We start from the raw sequence: 20,156 nt of genomic DNA, 5'->3' as shown, positions 1-20,156 counted from the left end.
TTTTTTATCAGAAAAAAATTTGCTACAAAAAATTAAAGACCTCCAAAATTATTATTTTAATGAAGTGATGGTGTGTGCAAATTATGGGGTATAAACATATTATGTACAGTATGGTTAATGTATTTCACCATCAAAATGAGTCCTTAACTCATTAACTCCTGGAGGTTTTTGTCGTTTTTGCCTAAAATGCGAGTAGGAAACACATTTTGTGGGCAATTTCTGAATTCATCCTAATACATTGACTTCCTAGTAATTTCCCATTAACCTAATGCCTAGTTGTGTTAGAAACATCATTTTTCATTGGCTATTTTGCTCGCGCATGAGCAGAAGGGTAAAAATTGGAGGTCTTTTTTTTGCTTAACGTTCCCATCATTTTTCTATTGAGACCACTCTTTATTCCAAATGCCCATCTTATCCTACTTTTTGCAAAGGTTCATCTGTCTGTGTGCAGTTCAGACTGGTCTGCCTTAGATCTGAGGCCAAAAGGTCTAAAATCCAGACACAAAATCGGATTCTGACCAAAGGTGAATTTTTGGTGGAAAAAAAATCAGGTCCAAAATATTTTGTTTTTTCCTCTGTATTTTGTAGTGTAACTAGAACTTCCAGATTATTTGGTATCATTGTTAAGCTACATCTGTCTACCTGTCTATACTACCACCCACTTTAGTGTATCATACATGACCTTGAAGCTACAGACTTGGCAGTAGGTTACTACCTCCTGCCTATTAAATGCAGGGCCAGGGTTTAATGAGTTAAATGACATAAATATTAGAAATTAAACAGCATTACCAATTTAAATCAACCTGCAAATTCAATAACTTAATTTACATTCAAGAATGAACATTTTCATAAATCATATACATGCAGTTTTCAGACTGTGTAATGTGTAATGCAACATGGTAGTGTCAAGATGATTCTGACACCAATATTAATATTTTAAATACATATTGTTAAGTTGTTACATCTCAAGTAATAACACAGATTTGTATTCAGATGTTAACATTATGTAATAATATTATAAAAGTATGGAATCTAATAAAGTTTTAAAATTACCTTATAAAGCATCATACAAAACATTGTGATGTCATGCGATAAAATATAAATGTGCATTCAGGCAATCAGGCTTAATTCAGACAAGTTAAAATGTATATCGGGGCAATCAGGCTTAATTCAGACAAGTTGAAATGTATATTGGGGCAATCAGGCTTAATTCAGACAAGTTGAAATGTATATCGGGGCAATCAGGCTTAATTCAGACAAGTTGAAATGTATATCGGGACAATCAGGCTTAATTCAGACAAGTTAAAATGTATATTGGGGCAATCAGGCTTAATTCAGACAAGTTAAAATGTATACTGGGGCAATCAGGCTTAATTCAGACAAGTTGAAATGTATATCGGGGCAATCAGGCTTAATTCAGACAAGTTGAAATGTATATCGGGACAATCAGGCTTAATTCAGACAAGTTAAAATGTATATTGGGGCAATCAGGCTTAATTCAGACAAGTTAAAATGTATACTGGGGCAATCAGGCTTAATTCAGACAAATTAAAAATTAATGAAACAGGGCTCAGAGCATTCATGTTCCATTGTATAATATTAAGATACTTAAGACAGTGATAAACATCAGACTTCAGAACTAAGTCTAAGAATAAATATTGGAATAGTAAGAGTTTATAATGTGACATGGAGCATTTTTTTGTGTAATCTATCACATATAGTATTTTGGACAACACTCTAATCTATTGTTTTTTAAATTATAATTATGACCATATGCTAGCCTATAACTAGGGCAGCTGTAGTATTGTGACCATGGGCTATGTTAGGAATACCCTTACTAGGGCATCTTTAGTATTGTGACCATGGGCTAGATATGGGATACTCTTACTAGGGCATCTGTAGTATTGTAATCATGGGGTAGGATAAGCATACTCCTTACAAGGGCATCTGTAGTATTGAGATCATAGGCTAGGTTAGGGATATTCTTACTAGGGCATCTGTAGTATTGTGATCATAGGCTAGGTTACGAATACTCTTACTAGGGCATCTGTAGTATTGTGATCATGGGCTAGGTTAGGGATAGTTTTACTAGGGCATCTCAAGTATTGTGATCATAGACTAGGTTAGGAATACTCTTACTAGGGCATCTGTAGTATTGTGATCATGGGCTAGGTTAGGGATAGTTTTACTAGGGCATCTCAAGTATTGTGATCATAGACTAGGTTAGGAATACTCTTACTAGGGCATCTGTAGTATTGTGATCATGGGCTAGGTTAGGGATAGTTTTACTAGGGCATCTCAAGTATTGTGATCATAGGCTAGGTTAGGAATACTCTTACTAGGGCATCTGTAGTATTGTAATCATAGGCTACATTAGGGATATTCTTACTAGGGCATCTCAAGTATTGTGATCATAGGCTAGGTTAGGAATACTCTTACTAGGGCATCTGTAGTATTGTGACCATGGGCTAGGTTAGGAATACTCTTACTAGGGCATCTGTAGTATTGTGACCATGGGCTAGGTTAGGGATATTCATACTAGGGCATCTCAAGTATTGTGATCATAAACTAGGTTAGGAATACTCTTACTAGGGCATCTGAAATTGTAATCATAGGCTACGTTAGGGATATTCTTACTAGGGCATCTGTAGTACATGTATTGTGACCATGGGCTATGTTAGGGATATTCTTACTAGGGCATCTCAATCATTGTGACCATGGGCTGGGTTAAAGATACTCTGACAAGGATATGTGTAGTACTGTGACCATATGCAAGGTTAAGGGTACATATGCAAGGTCCAGATTTCCTCAATTACCAGATGCAAATAAAAATTATTCATATAGTGACTGCAAGCAAACAAAAATTTTGTGAAGCACTGCATTGTAATTGGTGCCTTTAAGCAAACGACTGAAATAGTAAAGGGTAAAACATTATGAGTGGAACATTATGTGGTGAAACAGCATGAGTGAAACAGTATGAGTGAAAGATTATGGGATGAAACAGTATAAATGCAACAATATGGGGTGAAACAGTATGATTGAAACAGTATGAGTGAAAGATTATGGGATGAAACAGTATTAATGCAACGATATGGGGTGAAACAGTATGATTGAAACAGTATGGGTGAAACAGTATGATTGAAACAGTATGGGTGAAACAGTATGATTGAAACAATATGGGATGAAACAGTATGAGTGAAAAAGTATATGGTGAAATAGTATGTTGTGTATGGTTTTAATAGCACATTTGTACAAAGTGTCAAGTGGAAGTTTAAGCAGTAAAAATGGTCCATGAAATGTATTGATGTAAGGGTATAAGGAGACACAATCAGAATATCTGGAGGCTGTGTATTATTGTCAGACAGAGGACTTGGACTGTGTATCATGGTCAGACAAATGACTAAGAATTACAAAATCAGACTATTTGAAGCTTGTGTATTATGGTCAGACAAATGACTCAGATTGTACATAATGTTCAGACAGTTGACTCAGATTGTATATTATTGTCAGACAAATGACTCAGATTGTGTATTATGTTCAGACAAATGAGTCAGATTGTGTATTATTGTCAGACAAATGACTCAGAATTACAAAATCAGACTATTTGAAGCTTGTGTATTATGATCAGACAAATGACTCAGATTGTACATTATGTTCAGACAATTGACTCAGATTGTATATTATTGTCAGACAAATGACTCAGATTGTGTATTATATTGAGACAAATGACCCAGATTGTGTATTATTGTCAGACAAATGACTCAGATTGTGTATTGTGTTCAAAAACAAATGACTCGGGATTGTGTATTATGGTCAGACAAATGACTCAGATTGTGTATTATGGTCAGACAAATTACTCAGATTGTGTATTATGGTCAGACAAATGACTCAGATTGTGTATTATTGTCAGACAAATGACTCAGATTCTGTATTATTGTCGGAAAAATTACTCAGAATCACAAAATCAGAGGAATATCATAAGTATGAAAGTATTTCTTATTATTACATTAAAAACCCAAAAGATTCAAAATTCATGCAGAAGGAAGTGATTCTAACTTTTCATCTTAGATTTTGAGATCATCAAACATATTGAATGCCATGGAAAAGTGAGTCAAGTGACAAACTGGTATACAATAAGTACACATAAAGCTCAAAGAAATAAAAATTAATGAGCTTATATAAAGACTGCATTAATAGCAGATATCAAAGATGTATTCCAAAAAAGCTGAGGCCACTCCAAATAAGAAAATAAAACATTCATTTTACCAGAAGGACCTGTTGTAGCCCCATTCCCCTCCCCCATCACCTATCAGACATGTCAAGTAGAGAATGTACTCTACATATTCAGAAACTGAGAAACAAATATGTGACATTAAACATGATAACAGAGCCTGAGCTATGAAAATGCCATCATCAAGAAAAATATGACTAAATTTATTCAAGACACAGATGAATGAGAGAAAATGTTAAGCTTCCATGGCATACACCATAAAGACTTTTCACATTATATAATGTAGATCATTTGCAAAGAGTCACAGTCAACTCTTCTGGCAGAAAAAAACAAAACAATGGAAAGATCAGAAGGAAAAAAGGAGTGTTTATATTTACTATTCAAATTCATGCAGCTTTTTTGTTATAAAACATGTCAAAACAAACATAACAATATAAGAACAGATTTGAATGTATAACACTTATGGTTCATGAATTTATGCACTCTTTTGGATAATGATACTGATGATAATGACAATAATAATGTTGTTACTGCTGATGATGATACTGATAATGATGATACTGATAATGATGATACTGATAATGATGATGATGATAATGACATGATAATGATGATACTGGTAATGATGATGATATTGATGATACTAATAATGATGATGATACTGATAATGATGATGATGATGATGATGATGATGATGATGATGATGATGATGATGATGATGATGATGATGATGATGATGATGATGATGATGATGATGATGATGATGATGATGATGATGATGATGATGATGATGATGATGATGATGATGATGATAATGATGATGATGATGATGATGATGATGATGATGATGATGATGATTTTTATCTTACATGTCCAGACCCTATATTCACAAAACTCCTCAACTGAAACCACAAATTGCTTTTGTCATAGGTCTTATATTTGTTAAAATTAACAATACATACTGAACATAAATTTGTATCAAATTGTATAGTTACTTTGTAGTCTCATTCATTTAAATATATTTTTTGCAAACTATCAAAATTTCAGTTTCAGTGCGCACTCAAGGAGATTCATAAATATGGGGCCTGAGCTTTAATTAACATCAACAGAGGAACACTTGAAACATAAAAAAACAGCACAGTTGTATACCAACAACAATCTTAATGCCCACATATTTACCACTGTACCAGTATGCACCCCTACTGCCAATCACATATCACAGTGATAAACACATGTAATACATTGATTCAGTTTTGTGTACCATATATTTACCACTGTACCAGTATGCACCCCTACTGCCAATCACACATCACAGTGATAAACACATGTAATACATTGATTCAGTTTTGTGTACCATATATTTACCACTGTACCAGTATGCACCCCTACTGCCAATCACATATCACAGTGATAAACATATGTAATACATTGATTCAGTTTTGTGTACCATATATTTACCACTGTACCAGTATGCACCCCTACTGCCAATTACATATCACAGTGATAAACACATGTAATACATTGATTCAGTTTTGTATCATATATTCTCACATGTAAGTCACATCCAACTGCAAACTGCATAGACTAAAATCTGCCAGCACATAATGAACCAGAACATCTGGGTTTATTCAGTTTGTTAGAAGTAATCAATAGAACAAAAAACATAGACCCTGATCTGCTGGTGCATTATGTGATGGCAGATCTGGGTCTATGTTATCTGTACTTTGATATGACTTATTAGTGCGTATATATGTTACATTTCCTTTAATACATACCTTCACTTGGGGTTTTGTATTTTTCTACAATGACATCAGATTTAAATTAAAATCTGAGCAAAATTATTGATGTGACAAAAATGGGGCTGCATGATTCATATTATGTTTTAGCTGCAACACAGCATCTCACTTTTCTAAACCAAATGCACTGAACATCACCCTATGCATCCATTTTCACAGACTGGTAAACCTTCTCTTCTAAGAAGTGTAAATCTTACTATGGAAGAATAAAGGTATGGTACAATTCTTTGTGTAGCAATATAGCAGGCTATTTTCTAAGTTAGAGAAAGAAAGAAACTGCAAGAGAAATTAATATTTTTACATTTTTCATAAATGATAATCCATGCTATGCATATTAAAGAGACATAAAATAAAGAAGAACGTTTTCATAGACATTGATTTGGAGAAAATTATGGCATGCATATGAAGCAAGTGTTTTCTTTAGCTAGCACTGGAATCAAGAGTATACCCAGTCCTAAAAACACACTGGTAGTCTGGACCTTTCGTAAAACTACATTCAAATCACATGTATACACTATACAGATTTATAAATTTGTCAGTGCTTTATAATTTGACCTGTGAGTGTATTATACATAAATTTCCATAAATTCTGATTTAATTGGATGAAAATCAAGATTTTTGATGTAACACAGTGCTGACAGACACCAACAGGAGGTCATGTTCTGTTCACCTTTTAATTCACCAATCAAGCTAAAGCTTTTGCTTTTATGAAAATGAAAAACATTATTCGAAACTAAACACTTCTAATGATAACTCCCCCTAACATGAAATACAACGCTTTTTCTGATAGGTCACTAAAAATAAGTGGACCATGAAATCCTAAGGTCATCATAGAGGTCATCAGTCCTATCAGTCTACTCATTTTAAGCCAATCTCAATTTTAATGATGCTGATTTTGATTTGAACACTGGATCTGATGAAATAGTCACATTCCAGAATACAAAATTAAAAAGAACAAAAAATAAACTAAATTTAATGATGTTCATGATACCTCAAGAATTATGAAAGTGTATCTAAGCAATGTATAATAGATCATATAGTGACAATATAAATGAGACTGGAGATAACTGCAATGTTATAATAGATCATATACAGACAATGTAAATGAGACTGGAGATAACTGCAATGTTATAATAGATCATATATAGAGAATATAAATGAGACTGGAGATAACTGCAATGTTATAATAGATAATATATATACCCAATATAAATCAGACTGGAGATAACTGCAATGTATAATAGATCATATACTGACAATATAAATGAGACTGGAGATGACTGCAGTTTGCATGTTTCAAACTGATATTATTTTAGTGATATCAAAAGTGGATCTCATTGTAAAGTACAAGTTAATACACAAAAACATCTCTTTAAAGACCATATTGTCTTGAGATGCCACATTCTCCATCAACAGACTGATCAATTTGATTGTCTTCTGATCTGTTATTAGAGACCACCTGCCTTGAGATCATTTGTTTTCAGGCTGAAGGGGTGGTCTCTCAAGATTGGTCCTGTTGTACATGTACTTATTCAATTGCTTAATTCCACAATCAGAAAGGAAACAAAGCTTTATTTACTAAAGTTAAAAATAATTTTTATATTTTATTAATGTTGCCCAGTAAAATTATACAGTAGACTTTCATTTATTCAAACTCCTGTTATCCAAATACCTGGTACTATCCACACTATTTGTTGGCTCCTGGCTAAATTCGTTCTTTGTTTATATCTTTGTAATATTTATTATCTGAACATTGATTATTTGAGTACAACCCCTTAATTGAAGTAATTAATATTTGAGTACACTACTTAATTGAAGTAATTTATATTTTAGTACACCTCCTTAACTGAAGTAATTAATATTTGAGTACACCCCTTTAATTGAAGTAATTTATATTTTAGTACACCCCCTTAATTGAAGTAATTTATATTTGAGTACACCTCCTTAATCGAAGTAATTTATATTTAAGTAGACCCCCTTAATTGAAGTAATTTATATTTGAATACACCCCCTTAATTGAAGTAATTTATATTTGAGTACACCTCTTTAATTGAAGTAATTTATATCTGAGTACACCACCTTAATTGAAGTAATTCATATTTGAGTACACCTCCTTAATTGAAGTAATTTATATTTGAGTACACCTCCTTAAATGAAGTAATTTATATTTGAGTACATGCCTTAATTGGAGTAATTAATGTTTGAGTACACCCCCTTAATTAAAGTAATTTATATTTGAGTACACCCCTTTAATTGAAGTTATTTATATTTGAGTACACCCCCTGAAACAAGAGTAATTTAACAGTCTTAAATCATCTGATTTTATTTAAATCTTCTGATTTTATTTAAATCTCAGTATTGTCCAAAGTGTTATAACCATCATGAGCTCATGTTTTATATCCTGAATCTTCCATGAAATTGAGAAAATACACACTTTTTATTTTTTGTACTAATTTAATTGCCCATCCTAGAATGGGAGTCATAAAGGAAAGTTTAAATATTAAAATAAAAAAAGTAAAAGATAAGTAAAAACAATTTGGGATGTGTGAGTTTAAAAGAAAGTGTCAACATAAATATATAAAAAAGTAAACAAAACAAATTGGGATAGTGTGAGTTTCAAACTTGCATCCTCTTGTTTGGAAGACAGGAGTTATAAAAGAAAATTTCAACATAAAGACAAAAAAAGTAAAAAAAACACTTAAAAATTGGGATGTGTGAGTCTGAAAGTAAGTTTCAACATAAAGATAAGAAAAAAGTTTTTTAAAAATAAATAAAAAATGGGATGCAGTGAGTTTTGAACTCACAACCTCTTGTTTAGCAGCCATGTCATACAAAAAATAACAAATTGGGATGAGTGAGTTTAAAAGAAAGTATGAAGACAAAAATACAAAAAAGCATTTAAAAAAATGTGGGATGCCACCTTGAGTTTTGAATTCAGACCTCTTGTTTAGTAAGCATTACACACAAAAAGAAAGACAAATGGGTGTTTATATATAAGATAATCTTCTAATCTCTGAAAAAGTACAAAGATAACTTCCAAAATAACCAGAGCATTATTCCCGATATTTAAATTATTTTGCAATAAGGAATTGTCTCATGTCTTCAATTTACTGAGCCAGTAACCACTAAAAAACATTGTAAATTTATTATTGTTTTATCCATGGCTATTACATTTTATTTTTTATCAGATCCCTTTTCTCCTTTTCATTTATATTTTGAACCTAAATATCAAGATCTCATTGTTCTCAGTTTATTTTTTGATAACGGTATCAGGAAGAAAGATATAAACAAACCAAAAACACACAATAAAACAAAGACAAAACCAAAAATACACAGCAACAATAAAGTAGCAGCAATAAAGAAAAAAACTGTGCACATTAATTTTAGAATACATTAAAAGCAAGAAAATATGTTTGAAATCAAACAAGGTGGTTGAAAATATATTTGAAGTGAATGGAAGGAATCTTAAATTGCATATCAAGGTAGGAAGATTTTCACTATGCTTTCTTGGTTATGATAAAAATCCCCCTTAATTTGGTTAGAGTGGCTTAATTATTTGAAGGAATACTTTCTGGGCTATGTTTGATGTAAATGTGAAAATATTTGGTAGAACATTTTTTTATGTCATCCCATTCACCAACTTAACCAATCAAATTGACCAAACCCTGGGAAGGATGTTTATTTCACAGCTAAGATTCGGATTTCAAACATTACTGCTGAGGGGGGATATACTGCTGAAAAAAGTGACAACAATGCCAATTCTATCTCCTGACCTAGTGCCATGATATATATTATTTACAAGTAGCTAGTCAAGGCCAGGATGTGAAGCTGCCACCGAAACTTTTGAATATTGGGGATGTAACCATACATCAAGTAACCTGACCTTTTGGCTAACTGTACTTGAAAAAGTGATCACAAATCTTTAACACTGAGGTTAATATAGGGTTTGGATGGACAGACACATTGTGATTGCTATATCTAACTTTTGCCAAGGAAGGCTTGGAAACATGAAAAATAAAATAATTAATAAATTTGATATCATCCTAACAGGTTAAAATCTGATAAATTTCTTCACTTTTGCTGCTGACATCTGGTTAAAGAAAAGGTCTGGAGCAAAAACTGTATTTAAAAATTTTTTAAAAACACCAGACAAAAAAAATTACCTCTCTTTCTCTCTCTCTTTATTTTCTGGAATGCTTAATGGAAAGAAGTGGGTACAATTACAAAGCTACTTTTTGCCTGGAGATATTTTCTACTCATGCCTTTGCATATGTTACTTATAATAAAGAAATCATTTCACAGAAGTATGTTTAGGATAAAACTCAGAATACTGACTAAAAAAATCTTTAAAACTTTATAACAATCTTAGTTTACATGTATATGACATGATTTCTGGAGCAAAAAGTTATCATTATTAACCTAGAATACATGTAAAAGCATTTATTTTAGAGATAGATAAATAAATAAATAAATAAATAAATAAATAAATAAATAAATAAAATCCAAGTCTGTCAACTTTTAAGGAAGGGGGAAACACAAAAAGTATTCTAAAAGTGCCTTAGAAAATATAAATGCTTTACCCAGGAGAAAGCCTGTCCAATAACTCTTTTTTGTGTTTGTTGATGATAATAAGAAATTATAAAAAATTCAAGAAATTTATGTGTATAAAGGCATATAGGTCTAACACATTATTTAATTTTCACATGCAATACAGGGAACAAGTAATTCATTTCAAAGTTGGTTTATTAATTATTGAGTTTGGGTTGGCGCACACATTTATTTACAAGAATCTGCAAAGAAAGCCAGAGGTCAGATTTTATACATTTAAGTTAATTGTTTCCTTTGTTTTGTTGATATTTTTAACTTTCTGTAAGAGGTATCAAATGTTTGTATATTTTAAGGTTCATGCGTAGAACACATAATTTCATTGACATGTATACTTTAACTTCGCTGATTCATAAATGGCATTTACCTTGAGCAGACTCCTAAAAATATCTATTAAAGTCTTACTTTTTTTGTATCATCTTTCTTTTCCCCTTTATTATTTCCCTTTCCTTTGTCTTTCTTTTCTGATTGGGAACCTGAATCTTCACTGGATTCCTCTGCTGGATAACACAGCACCTGAAACAGTTTAGCCACATAGGGTCAGGGGTCAGAGGGGGGTGTCTAAGCTCTGTATTTTTGGTATCAGAGGTGGGATATGTTTCTCAGCTGCATCATTTACCTGTAATGGGCTTGAGGAAGGAAGCTTAGTGTTTATTAATGAAAGAGAACAAAATGTATGACTTTCCAATAAATGTCCATAGAGACAGAAATAAATTAGCCTTTAATTGTTGCAATATATTTACCATTATGCCAATTTTCATTAATATCTTGTGCAATTTGACATAGTATAACTATTTTTGAACAACTTAGTTTACAAGTCTTTTAATAAATATTAAATCTAGCTAGTAAGCTGACTTCAGTAATAACACATTTCTAATTATTCTCAGACGAATTTCAGCAGATATGAACAATATATTTATAAAATCAAATTTTTAAAAATAGAATTTCATCTTTAAAATTTGAAAAAGAAAACAAGTAAGGACCACTTGGAAAGCCATACCACTGTAGGTTTAAACAACAAAGTAAATTTCAACATGTCAGTATTCTTTTGATGATTTTTTTAAAATTAGTAATTGTTTTCCAATGTACATATGTGCATTTCTCTTTAATCCCTGTATCTTTGATACTATTTAACAAGTTTGTGATGAACCTGTAAATTATTCATAGTGCATATAGTTATATGCATAACTGCCAATTATTATGCCTTCTTAATTCCTATACATTTATCTTTTTTTAAATGTATTTTTGTACAATTTTTTATATATCTGTAATGAAGTATGATTTCAATTATAAATTGAGTCAAGCTGCAAACAAGAAAGATCCTGTTGTGCCACAGCATAATGTGCCTGCAGATCAGGGTCTATGCTGTTTATGTGACGGCAGATCTGGGTCTGTGCAGTTTGCAGCTGGACTCATAAGCGAGTATATACGGTATGCAAATTTGTCCATTTTTATGTATAATTGAAAACAATTCAAGCTGAATGAGAGAATAAAGCTCATCATCCATGTGATGCTCTTCAAGCATTTTTGATCAAACTTTGCAAAAAGATAAATGAGCTTAAGCATTCACAAAATCCCTAGGCTAGCCATTCCAATGCACCCTATTCATCAACTCATCCAACTACATCTTACATTAAGGATGCTTTCATCCGAAGATATTGAGATCTGCAAAACACATTTGTATGCATCATGTACTAAGTTTCATGGATTAATATAAATTTGAATTTGCAAATTTGAAATGATGCTGTCCTTATTATTTTGCTTGTGTTTTCCAACATTTTGAATTTCTGAAGGTCATATGCAAGATGACTGTATGCATTGTAATGGAGCAAGTTGTAAACATTATGGCGAGTATTCATTTGCTGGATATTTGGTTTATCAGTGTTTGATTGTACTCATCATACTGTGCCTGGTAAATGCAAATACATGAAGGCATATCAAATAAAGACCCCAAAAGCTAAAGTCAGTCTTCAATGTGAGTGAATGTTTAGGTTTTTTACATTGTCATCATGCTGTTATTACAGGTCCAGTCAAGTAAAATTAGAAACATGACCTAGTCTCTAGGAACTAAGTTGATATCATTTTCCTGTTATAATAGACCTGTGTTAAGTTATTTAGTTAAAATGGTCAAATGGCAAGGCACAATCTATAGGATCACCCTGTTTCTAAGCTAATGTTTGTTGTCTACTTTTGTGCTATTTCTTGAATTCCTTACATTGCAAATTTTGTGCCTAGGACTGAATACCTATTGGATACAGGCAGATCTTAGTTTGGCACTTCTCATTTTTTTTTTAAATAAGTGAGTGGGTGGGTGCACACACCTATTACACAGAGTATTGTATTCGATGACAACACTCTCATTGAAGCACACTGTGAATATAGAACCAGAAATAACATTTGAGCAATTTATTTCATGAGATTAATGAGACCAGGTAATTGTAGATTTACTGACTACAGTAAGACTATAGCAAGACTAACTTAGGAGTTGACTTTCAAAAGATACCAGCTGTAGACCAAGAGTAAAATTAGTAAAAACTTGTAGAAATTTTGAACATTAGAATGGATTAAAAATGGTTTTTCTTTCTGCTTCTTTACTTCATGATAATATCTATTTACCTGTACATGGCTCATCATTGCTTATTACATAATCTTTTTCGTTTGAAAAAATAAATTTCTGACAGAATAATAATTCCAAAATAAAATGCTTCACAATAATATGACCTGTGTGTACAGAACAATTGCATACACTTTAAAAGACTTATAATGCGAAACCAAGTTTTAAATCTCCCCCCCCCATAAATTAAGTCACATTTTGGGATGCAGTAAAGCATTTATTTTCCTAAAAACTGAATGTAAATTTAACAGTTTTCTTCTGTTTTTAGTGAAATTATGTTTCAATAATGGATTTTGCTAAGATTTTCTTGTTAATAAAAGCAAGAATTTCTTTCGAAAGATGGCCAATGGTTCAATCTGTGAATGTAAAACTTTTCACTGATTAATGAAAATTTGAGACAATTAGATTATAAAAAAGTGACATCATTGATTTCTACATTTTCCTACATAATCAGTAGGTATGTTTATGACAATGACAAGGGCTAGTAATTCATTCTCTGCCTGTATTATTTTTAAAAGATAAGGAGAGAGTAACCTAAAGTTCAGAGCGATCTATTTTAATCCATAAATTTATGTTTTAAGTTTTATTAATACCATTTAAAAAAAATGTTGAAAACAAAACAAAAGCTGCCAATTGAACATATATGCCAAGCATCTGAGATCAGAAAGAGTCACAAATTAATAAAAGATACATGTACAGGATTACCTGGTACTTTATTACCATATATACTCACATATAAGTTGGATCAAATTGCAAACTTCACAGGCTGTTTGTAGTAATCAGCAGAACAATCACTGGTGCATTATGGGATGGTAGATCAGAGCCTATGCTATTTGATGTAGAACCTGACTTATTCAGGAGTATACATGGTAACTGGGATTCCAAGCCCAGCTAAAAGGTTTTATTCTGTATAAAATGCTTAAAGTTTTGGGTTCTACTTCTAACAGATCAAATGATTAAGTGATTAGATTTAAATTATGTGTAAACTAGTCAAGCATATAAAATAAAATCTGTTACTATTATGCCAAATTTATATCCTTTTCCTCCTATCTGTTACAGGTCCTAGGTGCTACCATTTTTTAAACTTTTTCTTTAAGACTGTAAAGCATACAGCTAGTCTTGTTTGAAATTGGTTGTAAGATCCATGGTTTTAACTTCTGTCACTCACTTAAAAGGTAATTAAAATAACTCAAAAACACTTTCTGTTGCTTTTGTGAACAATTTTAATACCTGTAACCAACGAGTACTGAATTTAATGTTGACTTTGACCTTCACTACCAGCATTACAGGCATGTATGCCAGCCCTTTCCAAAGACTATGTTTAATTCTATTCATTCAATGAACTCTTACAATGAAAGAACTACTGAAATTTCTTTAAAACAATGCATCAATGACTATAAATGATATTTAGATTTTGTGTGTGTGTGTGTGTGATTTGGATTTTTAACGTAGCTTTAACAATTTTTCAGTCATATCGCTACGATATCTGCAGTATGGTAGTCTATAGTGATGTCTAGCACTGGGGCATCATGCCGCAGGCATGTAGCATGATGTCCCACCCAGTCACATTATCCTGTCACCAGGCCGATCAGTCCTAACACTAACCTCTTAATGCTGAGCGCCAAGTGAGGCAGCTGTTAGTACCATTTTGGTAAGTCTTTGGTATGACTTGGCCGGAGATCAAACCCATGACCTCCCGCATCCATATTCAAGTTTTAATCAGGTTAATAATAGTTTGGAAATAATTTTGTCCAAAAGGATTAATATATTGGTATGCAGAATTGAGAGATTAATGAAGAAAAAAATAGAATGATTTTAAGATAGTTTTCAATAGGAAATTTCTCCTCACTGACATAAATTTAACGATGTTGTCAGTTTTGGTGACTGGTATGATTAGGTGAGTGAAAGTAAAACATTCAGAAAAAACCCCAGCCCATAAACCTTAAAACAAGTCAAAGAAAAAATAGTTAATAAACCACACCTCAGCCCTAGCACACAAAACTAAAAACTTGATTCAATAAACCACACCTCAGCCCAAGCACACAATATAATTTTATATCACTGAACCTTTTGACTGGCTACTGCTACTGCCTCTGACCCTTCCTCTGGAATAACTGGGTAACATAACACCTGTAATACACAGCATTATACCAGACTGACCTTGGCATTACTTCCATAGTAACAGTGATCCATGGCAACCATCTATTCATGGCAAAAATGACTGTTACAACAGAAAAATTATTTGTATCTTAAAGTGACAATATGATTTCAAACAATAATATGCCATCATCAATGTAAATATCCGGACTTTTCAATATTAAATGTACCATATTTTCACAATTTTGAATACTTTTGAATATTACATAAAATTTCCATTTTTCAAAGTCAATGAAACAAAAAAAATTCAAGTTGGAAAGTAACTAAAAGTAATATAAAACCCATACTAGAAAACAGGTCACTGAATGGATGACCATCAGTCAGTGAAACTACTTTGATTACCCTAATTAATACATGGATTAACTGCAGATGTTATCATTGGGTAGCATAAAAACAGTTAACATACACCATAACTCATGATCACATACATAATTCCCTAAGCAGTCAGCATATGAAATTTCTTACCAGTTTAGTTTTATTAAATGGCTGATTTCTTTGATAACCTCATTTTGGATATATATATAGTTGGTTCAGTCTTCAAACCTTTAGAAACATTAAAACTAACTGTATTCCATGATTAAATTCTTGAACCAGTCTAAGAGATTTGGCTTATTTTCATATTTGGCTGAATTCTCACCATTTTTGTACTTACAGTGGCAGGATTGTTTCAAGCATCTTGGAAAGAAAATATAACATATTCAAATATTCAGTGTTGAGAATAAATTTATTTTATTTCATCTACAGATTCTGTTGTCACTGATGATTTTTATGTTATGTCACAATGTCTGAGTCAGAATCAGAACTCACTGCAAACAGCAGTTGCATATATTAATATAATCTGGGTTAAAGTCATCGCTTGAGATCAGATTCTGATGATGATTGACATCTGTTAGCCTTGAATTATTTTATTTGGTTTCCATTTAAACAGATTAACAGAATGATATCTGACACAATTTGTGGACCCATCTAGAGTTTACAGAAATTAAAATAATTATACCATTTAGGGCTGGTCACAGGGATACTTCAAATATTCATTACCAACAACAGTACATGTAAATGAACAAACTCAATAGCTTTAGAAACAAAAACAAAATCAAATGTCAGAACTGCGAATAGAATCCTTTATTTGTCAAAGAAAACACAGAAACATTATACTCTATGAAATGCTCTTAACTGGTTACAATGCCACCTAGCTGAACTAGCAAACTTCTGACCCCTGCATTTTAACTTAATAAGTACATCAATAAACAGGACTGAGATATTCATTTTCTGAACAAATTATTCATGAAAAATTATAATGTTCATTCTCACATAAAGTTTGTAGAGAACATAGCAAAATAATATTTTTTTTATATGTCCGGATATTTATGTTAATGGCAGTACAAACCACTTTCTTTTCTCAGAAACTATAATCCATGAGAGCTATACATAGGTTTCCATGGCAAACTGTGAAAATTAGTCATGAATATTGTCATTTTAATAAAATCTATCATCATAAAACAGGTGTCCCTATTAATTTCCTTAATTCTATTTTCATTTTTTATAAAATCAAACTATAAATATGTTGAATTTAAATCCTTGAGTAGAAACATAGATTAGATATAAATAGCACCATGACACTGATTATGTAATGTGTACACCATATCATGTAAACTATACCATATAACATAATAAATGTATCTATCAGTAAAATTGCAAAAGTTTATGTCCCAAAAACAATGAGATTTCAAGAAACTGTTAAAAAATCAACCATGTTAAACTATTTTTGTATCTTAGATTATGAACACATGCTTTGTATGCATAATAAACCTTTGCTAATTTTTTTAGCCCGACTTTTAACTGCACAGACCCAGATATGCTTTTACATAATGCACTAGCAGATCTGGGTATTTCCAGTTTGTTGAGAGTAATATGTAGAAGAAACAACATAGACCCTGATATGCATGTGCATTATGTGATGGCAGATTAGGGTCTATGATGTTTTCAGTTTAACTCAACTTATAAGCAAGCATATATGGAATGTCAACAGAGAATAACAGTTGGTGTTTCATTGCCTAAAAATATTTAAGTTTGAATGATTTCAATAAATAAATATCTTTCAATTCTGATACTTCATTAGAGAGATAGAAGATCAGTGTGAATTAAGTAAACCTCATTAGAATTATGAATGATTTTTGTTTATCTTGTATGCATTCCTTACCACTTCTTCCACAACAGAAAAGTCCATTCCTTGTTTGAAAAAATCCCTTAGGGAAATTAAATCATCCCTGATGATGGATTCTGACCATTTCAGCTCAATCTCCTCAGCCCAAACACCTTTTGCAGATTCGATTGGGGCTAATTTTATTTCTGGTTTCTCCTTCACTTCCTTTTCTGTTTCTTGTTTATCCCCGAGATTACTTGTCTGTTGGACTTGTTCACCTTAAAATAAAGAGCAAAGAGCATATTAAATGTCACAATCTCAGTAGCAGAAATAACGCATATTAATTCTAGAAATGCAAGAGATATGACAGACAAAATGATGCAACTGTTATAGAGTACTGTCTCCAGTGTCTAATAATATCAGAAAATATAGAGACTTATCCCAGAAGAATTAAAAGAATTTATTATTCATGCATTTCAAGCAAGTGCATAAAAATCAACTTATTAATTTATTCAAAAGAAAATTATTTACGTTGGGGAGGGGGGACTATGAAACTTAGCCAATCAAGTTTCCTTTAAGAAAAAAATAATTGAAAACTTATCAAATAAAGCAACTATTTAACAGTATAATATTCATTATCTTTGGCTGACAATGCTGGTGATATTGTTTCCAAGGCAGGAATATCAGAGATTGTTTAAAAATGTGATAGACTCCAGCAAATACAGGAGATATAAAATATATACCAGCATGCAGTAGCTCAAATAACAAATTGAAATGAATGCACATTATAAAACAGTTTATTCATTTACAAATATAAAAATCCTTTATGTATCAAGGTAATAAATCTTTTGAATTTGATCTGTGGAACAAAAACACCTCTGAAAACTTAAGAAAACTAAATTTTATAAATAATTTGTTTAGTTTGTTTTTTGGTTTGGTGTTTTATGGCACGGTAGTGAAACTACCATATGTACTCATTTATAAGTCAAGTCCACTGCAAACTGCACAGACCCAGATCTGCCATTGCAGAATGCACCAGCAGATTTGGGTCTGTGAAGATTGTTAGGATTAATCAGTAGAACAAACAACATAGACCATGATCTGCAGGCGCTTTATGCTATGGCTGATCATGATCTTTGTTGTTTGCAGTTTGACTTAACTTATAAGTGAGTACATATGGTTAGCTATTGAGAGCCAAGACATAAGGATTAAAGGACACACCATGACAGCTGAACCAGGATTCAAACCTACACCCTTTCAGTCATGAGTCTGACATGCTAACCAATGAGCCACTGTGGTTACTAAATGCTTGTACATAAGGGATATTCTTAGTTGGACATTTACACATGTATAATGCCAATTCCTAGTGCAGAAAACTTTTGCTAACTTGTGTAACAACAAGAATGTTTAAGGATAATTAGTGCAACTAATTTTAGATCAGAAGATAGTTGATTTTTAGCATTCGTATTTTAACCTGCAGTGGTTAGCTTGCTGGACTCACAGCTGAAAGGGTGTGGGTTCAAATCCTACCATCAGACCAGCCTGTGTCAGCTACAGTGGCGTGTCTTTGCGCAAGGCAATTTACTCCAATTGCCTCAGTATATAAAGCTATAAGGAATGTTGTTTTTAATGTATCTTAATGGCTGCAATACAGTACTTCTAAACCAATTTCTATCACAATTATTTCTGGTAATTTTAATCTATCTTTGACTGACTTATGCTGATATCCAGTGGACTGTTTCTAACTTTCTGAGTATTTTTATTTTTTACAGACCTGATGTCTCTTTGGACTCTACAACCTCAGGTTTCTCTGTGAAGTTGACATTTTTTACTGCCTCAGGCTGACTGCCTTCAGATGGCTTGTCTAGGGTATTTGTACTATCCTGAAGAAAAGTTAAAGATAGTGAGAATTAAATGAATTATCAATAGTGTAGAGTGACAACTGTCCACAGGTGAAAAATCAATAATCATAACTACTTTATTCCTTTCTAGGAAAGCAGTCCACTTTATTCACTTTGGATTTAAGCAAGACCTTCAGCATCTAGTTTATTTTCTATATTAATAATAATAATAATAATAATAATAATAATAATAATAACAATAACAATAATAATAATAGTGACTTTATTTATAGAAGAGGCCCATTTGGTCAAGAAAACCAATCTTCCACAAAACCTAAATTTAATGGTACTAGTACATCTTTATTCATCTATTAAACAGAAACCAAATGTAAATGCAAAAAAGGTGACTAATTATGTTTATCTGAGAAAGTTATTTTTGTTTTATTGTATAATACAATACCCTTTAAACTGAATAGATAATACTTACTTGGGACCAAAATGAGTGTTCTCTCTCCATGATGCAAATGATAATTAAAAAGGTTGCTTTTGCTGAGTATTACTAAGGTACATTTTTATACTGGCATCCTTTACACAAAGTCCATCAAGGCAATTGACAAAAGGCTGGGTTTAAGCCATTCTCAAACAGTAAAAAGATCTTTCAGTAGAGCCAGGATTATTTCTGATAATTCTGTGACTACATGTATTTACATTCTGTTTTATTCTACTCTTGAATAAGGTTAAATTATCAACCTAGAAACAAATCTTGATT

General features: G+C 32.0%; 1 protein-coding gene across 5 annotated transcripts in view; it reads right to left on the bottom strand.

The window, feature by feature from the left end:
- The window catches only part of LOC149776977 (leucine-rich repeat-containing protein 43-like), an 80,085-nt gene that overhangs the window by 29,792 nt on the left and 30,137 nt on the right, over nt 1-20,156 (bottom strand). For 3 of the 5 annotated variants that reach the window (XM_089941710.1, XM_089941706.1, XM_089941708.1), the window contains exons 10-12: nt 19,321-19,429; nt 17,604-17,824; nt 11,038-11,148 (exon numbers count right to left, since the gene is read on the bottom strand). In XM_089941710.1, the coding sequence (XP_089797836.1) occupies nt 11,038-11,148; nt 17,604-17,824; nt 19,321-19,429 (441 nt within the window). Of the gene's footprint in view, nt 1-6,006; nt 6,031-11,037; nt 11,149-15,313; nt 15,377-17,603; nt 17,825-19,320; nt 19,430-20,156 lie in introns of all 5 variants that reach the window. The other 2 variants (XM_089941707.1, XM_089941709.1) reach the window with 2 other exon arrangements.

This window comes from Sinohyriopsis cumingii, chromosome 18 (genome assembly GCF_028554795.1).
Source record: "Sinohyriopsis cumingii isolate HCF-2022 chromosome 18, ASM2855479v2, whole genome shotgun sequence".
Lineage (NCBI taxonomy): Eukaryota > Metazoa > Mollusca > Bivalvia > Unionida > Unionidae > Sinohyriopsis > Sinohyriopsis cumingii.
This window is presented reverse-complemented; position numbering and strand designations above follow the sequence as displayed.